The 7,967-nt window shown below is 46.1% G+C and overlaps 1 protein-coding gene across 1 annotated transcript; it reads left to right on the top strand.

Annotated features, from left to right (window-relative positions):
- Positions 1-6,475: 6,475 nt before the first annotated feature.
- On the top strand, positions 6,476-7,690 carry LOC110321937 (PC-esterase domain-containing protein 1B-like). The gene has a single exon (XM_021198534.1). The coding sequence runs from the start codon at positions 6,476-6,478 to the stop codon at positions 7,688-7,690; it is 1,215 nt and encodes a 404-aa protein (XP_021054193.1).
- The last annotated feature ends 277 nt before the right edge of the window (positions 7,691-7,967 follow it).

Genomic DNA, 7,967 nt, shown 5'->3' on the forward strand with positions numbered 1-7,967 from the left:
CTGAAGATAAAGAAGTTAATATTTATCATGTATTATGATGACTCAGACAAGAATGGTGGAAGGGAAAGGCTTGAGATGAGTCATGAGAGCAAGGGATTACCCAAAAAAAGCAGATTAGATTTTCAGCAGCATTAATTTAACAAAAGAGGTGATAATCCAAATCCCGAATTGTGTTGATCACACCACACCTGGAAAACTGGATTTGCTTTTGAATGGCACAGGTGTCTTGTGACACATTCTGAGAAAAGTAAATAGACATAGTGAAGACAATTTTAAGTAGAACCCCACCCCCACCCCCCACCCCTGCCATGTTCTGGCCTGGCTTTAGTAAGTAATAAATATGACAACTTGAAAATGAAGGTTTTGCTCTAACTGTTCTATCGATAAGCAAAATAAGAAGAGACATACAATAAGTGAACTGGATGAAGCTTGCTTCCCTACTCATCCTCATCCCCAAATGTAGAGGACGGAGAACCTGAGACAAAAAACTCAGTCCTGGGCCTGTGCTGCTTGCCCACGGGGAGACAGAAAACCCAGGGCTGCAATGCTACCTACAGCCTATAGGTACAGCAGTCGTGCCTGGTAGCCAGCAAGAGGACAGGGAGATGTCTCTGGAGTTCCTACAATAACATGCCATCGCTCAATAAGGCTGGCACTAGCCTCACCTGTACCTACAGAGCCCTAGTAGCTGCAGCCCGCGCTGTTTGGCCTGCTGGGGGCAAGGGTTACAAGGCGTCAGTTCAGCCCAGTTGTGCCCACTGAGCCAAGCCATACATACAGTGGCCAGCATTGAGGACATGATAGTGTGCCGTGGCCTGGAGCTCCGGAGGAAATACGCCATAACCGAATAGGAGTGATCCAAGACTCACGAACCAGTACCTACTAGCATGGATGCACTGTAGCTTCCGCCCATGATGCTTGTCCTACTGGGCGTTGGAAAGCGCATGGCAGCAGTGCTGCCCGCTGACTATCAGCAAAAAGGTCAAGCCTGGTGAGCCTCGGGGTGGCAGATATCATGGAGTACAGGAGGTATGTAGCAGCCAGGAGCTACCCAACCTGTCCCTGGATGACCTGCCTAGCTGCCATATCACCCTGACTCTGATATTTGAGACAAGTTTTGACAGCGGTTCAGTATCTATGGTGCTTCGGAAATTAGAAACGTTATTGGTCAATAACTCGTGTTGCAGATTTGAACGCCACCACAACAAATGAATATTCGGTGGAAAGGTGAGAAAGAGGCAGAACCAGAGACACGGTGGACAATGATAGGTGTGAAGGAAGCCTGGGGTGGATAAGGGAACGTGTCCTTGCAGAGTAGCGCTAACTGAATGGCGTGGAGCACTCTGGAGCTCAGACTCTGACTCTGCCTCAGAACACGATGCCCAGCTGCACCATTGCCCTGGTTCTGAGCAACAACAGGATGTCCAAGATGAAGGACCATTTCTGGACTGGACCTCCTCTAAAGACCTCTATGGTACATATTGCCCCTGGAGGCCACTTCGGTATCTGTAGTTCTCTGCCCTAGATCATGTTAAAGCCCAGGGTTTCTGTGGATTTCCAACAGGAGCCCTGTTGATGTCACTGGTCTGAGTTACCACTCAGAACTCAGACCATGTGGATATCCATAGTCTGTGCCTGAGACCTTACTGATGCCCTTGGCCTGTGCTGAAGCCAAGGGCTGTGACGGTGCCCACACACCCTGTAGCAGGAGAGGGCTGTGTTCATATCCATGGTCTATAGTGCCACTGGAGATTATGACATGGGCTGGTATGAGAGACAATGTGGATGTCTGTGGTCCATACCATGTGTAAGTCCAGGATCTATGCTCCCACTGACTGTAGAGGACAAGGCAGCTACTTTTGACACAGTATTGATGACTGCATGCTCACAGTTGAGAAAAGGGACATAGAAGGCTTCTGTGACAACACCTTCCCTCACGTCAATCCCTTAAAACCCTAACAACCTAAACAGAAAGCCACTGAAGAGAACTCTTCAAACTTTTGATAAGGATAATGAAGGGATGCTCTCTACAAGTGATGGCTTCTGACAGGGGTGTGGGTAGGGAGGGCTCTGGTTTTCCTTTAGGGGCAGGTCCCTGGAAGCGTGACATTATAATGCTCCAGTGTCTAATTGGACTTTTTTTTTTTTTAATATATCTTCTTTTGAAGGGGGAGATGCCAAGGGTTGGAGGCTGGACCTGGAAGGACTGAAAAGTAAGCATGTTCAGGGTTCATGATGTGAAATTCCCAAATAATCAATACAAATGTTATTTTTAAAAAGAACTCAGTCCTTTTGGGAGAGAAGAGGGGCATGATCTCACAAGCATTCACATGATTCCCACACAGAGTAGTTCTTGCTCTAGCATGGTGACATGCTTCTCAATTAGCTACCATTGTGCTCATGGAATATGTAGCCATGTGCTAACACACAATCATGTCTATGCCTTGGTATTATAAATAACTGAAGACATTTTTAAGGCTAATATAAAGAAGACACAAAGAGACCAGTACCATCTAAATAACATTACAGTTAGCCACATCAGAGAAAAATGATGATGGTCCTCTAATATCTTAAGATATAAAACAGGGTATTAAAAAATTAAGAGACTTTTAACAGTCCAATTTCCTTTCCTTTTTATCCCTTTCTTCCTTTCCTTCTTTCCATCTCCTGTTTCTCCCTTCTTTCCTTCCTTTCTTTTGTCTTTAAGACAGTATCATAAGTACACATTCTAGGAGTACAGGCAGGCTCAGTTGATGCTCCTGTTTCCTAGGACAGAACAGACTCAGGGGAAGCACGTCCCAGTACTGACACATGGATGAGTATAAGAACATAGACTGGAAACCTGAAGGCTCCTGTGGAAGCTAAGAAATGCTTACTGACAGGAGCCTGATATAGCTGTCTCCTGAGAGGCCCTGCCAGAGCTTTACAAATACAGAGTTGGATGCTCACAGCCAGCCATTGCACTTAGTGCAGGGTCCCAAATGGAGAAGTTAGAGAAAGGACTAAAGGAGTTAAAGGGGGTTGCAACCCTATAGGAAGAACAACAATACCAACCAACTAGAACCCCCCAGAGCTCCCATGGTACCAAGGAATACACATGGCTCCAGCTACATATGTAGCCGAGGATGGCCTTGTCATGCATCAATGGGAGGAGAGGCCCTTGGGCCTATGAAGGTTCAACAGATGCCCCAGTGTAGGGGAACTGAGGGCGGGGAGGGGAGAATGAGTGGATGAGTGGAGGAACACCCTCATAGAAGCAGGGGTATGGGGGATGGAATGGGGGTTTCTGGGAGGCAGGGAAACGGGGTAAGGGTAGGGTAAAACACTTGAAATGTAAATAAATAAAAAAATAAATTTCTTACTGTGAGAAATAATAATAATAATAATAATAATAATAATAATAATAATAATAATAATAATAACACAGACTGGATGCTGATATAGCAGAAAGATTTCTTAGGCAATACAAGCAATAGATGGGTATTTGAGCAGCTTTTAAAGATCTCCTCCAATAATGAATTTCCACGGGTTACTGTTTCATCACCCAAGCATTTATTGACTTATTGGCTACATAGTCAACATCATTTCAAAAGCTGAGGAAATGAATAAATGGAAACAAGTCTTTTTCTCATAGGGTTTAAATCTGATAGAATAAGAAAATGATAATATAATAATAAAATAATAAAACGTACTGTGTCAGTGAGGGTTGCAAAGAAAAACAAAGCAGGGTACAGAAACTGCTGGCAAGAGGGGAAGAGCACGGATGGGAAGGCCAGCAGAGGCCTCTCTAGCTAACGAGCACACACCTCCAGTAACCGAAGCTATATCCGCTGTGTACCTTCTTAGGGTCCTTATCTTTCTTTCACACCGTTCTTACCATCTACACAGTCAACTCTTAACTCCAACAACCAGAATGATTTCCTAAACTCAGAAGAGGTTAACAGTGAAACTATTACAGGAAAATTTGAAATCTGAATCAGCTAAAAATCTAACACTCTTGGCTTAGAACTATCCATGGGTATGGCCACATACCTTGTATCTGTACAATTCCTTCTCCCAAGCCAAAACTTTTTAATAATGTGTTGTTGTGGTTCTGTTTTTTATGGTCTAAAATTGAATGTTTATATTTAATTTGAAATTCACATTTCATGGCATGGGATTCAAAATACATTGATACTAACATGCGACCAAATCTGCTTTTGAGGGGAAAAAAAAGTAAGCATTGTTATAGTAGTCTCTTCAAAGCTAAGAGGAAGGAAAAAAAACAATTGAAGTATAAATCCAAATTATACTTAATTTTTATGCTTAAATGTGTGTGCTTACCCAAAGTGGAAAGAGCTATCTGGAGGATCATTTTAAAAGATTATTAGAATAAGAAACAGTTTTCCACATTATACAAAAATGTCAAAAGGATATTGTTTTAACTTTCTACTCACAAATTCACAAAGTTAGGCATTAATATAATGTATTGTTCCTGCTTACACTAATATCAGAGACAGATTTTTTAAAAAGGAAAACTGTAGTGCTAAAATTTATACGGCTACTTTGGTGAGTTTTGAGAAAACCTTAGAAGAGAAAGGATGATTGAATCACAGAGAAACCAGAGTATGATAAGTATAGCTCAAAATAGTCTCAGAATGTGTGAGGAAATCCAGGAAAAAGCCTCAGAGGTGGCATCTGCCAAAAGCAGTAGGCACACTATGCAAAACCATCAGGGGACATTTTTTTTTTTTCCCCACACTTTTACTTCCATCCTTCATGACCAAGGAGAAAACAACTGATTTTGGAGTTTTGACTTTTGACTTCAAAACCAAACCTAATGGTTATGCACATATCAGGTTTATGCTTTAAGTCTGGTTTCTCCTGGCTCCCAAACGAATCACCATCCCACTGCTTTCCCAAACACCAGTTAAAAGGCCTAAGATAACCCGGAGCCTGGAATTTTAAAGCAAATTCCATGGTGCTTAAGAGCACCAGGAGAGCACCACATAGGATAGTCTCTCTTTCTCTCTCTTTCTCTCTCTCTCTCTCTCTCTCTCTCTCTCTCTCTCTCTCTCTCTCTCTCTCCTCAGAACTGTTTGAGTAAATATATGAAATATTTGGCTATGCAAATAACAAACCAGGAAGACATTAAAACCGTTATTCAATAAGTCAATGAGAATGAGTTTGATCCACTCCAGAAAAGGATTTGAGATGTTTATTTTCCTTTCTCTTCTGATGCTAAGTTTCACTGTATGCTAAATAGCCCAGGCTGGCCCCAAATTCACTATCCCCTTGTCTCTTCCCCCTGAATGTTGGGTCTACATGCATGAGCCACACCAGATAAGCAAGGAATCTCTTAAGGCATTAGCTGTGCAAACACCCTACAACCTAACAGCGCCAATATTAGGCTTATTTCAAATTAAGAAAAAAATTCAGAACTACACAAAACTTACACAGAAGCATTCAACAGTGCCATTTGTAACAACCAAAACCATCAAATAACCTAATCACCCGCTTAATGGATGACTTTGGGGATCAGTGAGAAACAAAACAAAGCACTGGCATTCCCCTTTCCAGGGAGGGGACTTCTTTATGAAGTTGACAAATCCTGAGGACTATGCCGGGGGGTGGGGTGGGCGGAGAGCAATTTCCCAAGGTCACATACTGTAAAATTCCACTTACATAAAATTTCTGAAGTGGCAAATTGTGTAAATGGAGATTAGCTTAAGTCATTCCTGAGATTTAAGGAATGGGGCAGTAAAGGAGACAAGAAGTCGGATGGAAGCACAATCATTATTTGTTACCGTGAGGTGAGGATACCGCCAGTACGCCTTGGTACAAAACTAAAGATTTCATGTTTACGAGAAAAAGCTGGTAAAATGTTCATGGGGACTCGCTATATCATTTCTTACGATGCACCGTATGTTCTGCCAATCATGGCTTGGACTGCCATCTTGACAGTACTGCCAAGTTGGGTTCTACTCTCCAGAAAGGCATTATCTGCTTTCCCGCCAATGGAATCGTAAANAAAAAAAAAAAAAAAATCCTCAGCAAGAATGAGGATTGCGGTAAAGAAAACAGAAGGAAAGGAAAGCCTGGAGGCAATCCAAATGGACCTGTGGATATTAGTGAAAGATTGGTAGCAAGGAAGACCTTGGCCTGGCAGAGAACCTGGCGGAGGCTGACTGCGCCCCGCGCCCCCGAGGACAGCATCTGCTTCCCCCAGGCTGGAGGCCACCACCAGCTTCCTGCTGGGTCGCTCCACTCTCCTCCGCCAGGTGGAGCCTCAACTCACGCAATCGCTTTTTTTTGCAAGGTTCAGAGGTCACGCCGTGGGGGCTGAGGCAAACCGGATGAGGCGGCTTTTGACCACAGAAGCTCGCTGTCCAGTCGCCTCCCAGCTCCAAAGGCTGCAGCCAGCTCCTCTCGGTGAGGTTCTCCGCTTCCCCTTCCCGCGGGACTTCCCTCCAAACCTCCCCAGAAGGAAGCCATCATGCCCCATCTCCGAGCTCACGAAGTCCAGCAGCTGTTGCACAACAAGTTCGTCGTCGTCCTGGGGGACTCGATCCAGAGAGCCGTCTACAAAGACTTGGTGCTCCTGCTCCAGAAGGACTGCCTGCTGTCCTCCAGTCAGCTGAAGAGCAAGGGCGAGCTGAGCTTCGAACGCGACGTACTGTTGGAGGGCGGCAGGTGGGGACGCATGCACAATGGCGCCCACTACCGCGAGGTGCGCCAGTTCTGCTCCGGGAGCCACTTGGTGCGCTTCTATTTCCTTACGCGTGCCTACTCGCCCTATGTTGAGGACATCCTGCAGCAGCTGCGATGGGGCGAGTATGCCCCCGACTTGGTGATCATGAACTCGTGCCTCTGGGACCTGTCCAGGTACAGAAGCAATTTCCTCAGGAACTACCGAGAGGACCTGGAGCGGCTCTTCCAACGCCTGGATCAGGTGCTGCCCACCAACTGCCTCATGGTATGGAGTACCACCATGCCTGTGGCCGAAGTCGTGTCCGGGGGCTTCATCCTGCCCGGTGCCTCCTCCGGGTGCCCCTCACGCCTGCGTGAAGATGTGATGGAGGCCAACTTTTACAGCTCCAGGGAGGCCGCAAGGCGTGGCTTCGATGTGCTGGATCTCCACTTCCACTTCCGCCGCCATGCCAGGCAGCATCGGCTGAGCGATGGCGTGCACTGGGATGAGCGAGCGCACCGCTACCTCTCGCAGCTGCTGCTGACACATGTGGCAGACGCCTGGGGTGTGATCCTCCCAGCCCACAACCCCGTGGGAAGGTGGATCAGAGATGGTCCTGTAGAAAGACAGCCAGACCGGCCAGACCGAAGGCATCCTCGAGACCACGGCCACCGTGAGCAGCGTGAACCTCCTGGGGCCAGGCATTCTCCCGCTCCCAGGTACCACCATCACCACAGCCCTCAGAGATCTTCTTCCCGCTCTCGAAGCCTGTCCAGCCGCAGAGAGGATCGTATTCCCTCCTCTCCGTCATCCCACCAGCAGCCGTCCTACAGAGATTCCCCGAGGCGCAGACATGGATACTCCAGGGAAACCAACTCAACTGATCGTGAGCATAGACCCGGCCCCATTCGCAGAGTCTATTCCCACCATGAAACCAGGGAGTCTTCCCCTTACCCTAGCCGGCACCACAGTGAGTCACACAGATCTCATAGAAGGCACAGCCATCATCGGCATACTTAAGCCTATGAAGAGGCAAGGGGCCTTAAAGCCGCCTGACTCTAGCATGGCCTTCAGTAACCCTATCTGAAAGCAGTTTCGTTTTCTTAGCCATTTCTTGGGGAAGGAAGCCCAGATCTGGATTTCTTCTCCCCATGCACTTATATACCTGTTGGCATTTGTTGGGAAATAATCCCCATGAAAAAGCACTCCTGTTGTTAAAGAGAGAGGCCTAGAAATGAGTTAAATCTGAAAGCACTAATCTCTGCTGACATTTTTTTTCCTCAAGTAAAAGTTAAAA

Source organism: Mus pahari, chromosome 5 (genome assembly GCF_900095145.1).
Source record: "Mus pahari chromosome 5, PAHARI_EIJ_v1.1, whole genome shotgun sequence".
Taxonomy (NCBI): domain Eukaryota; kingdom Metazoa; phylum Chordata; class Mammalia; order Rodentia; family Muridae; genus Mus; species Mus pahari.

Bases quoted from the DNA above. Each gene is read 5' to 3' on its own strand.
- LOC110321937 (XM_021198534.1), top strand. From the start codon at position 6,476: ATGCCCCATCTCCGAGCTCACGAAGTCCAGCAGCTGTTGCACAACAAG.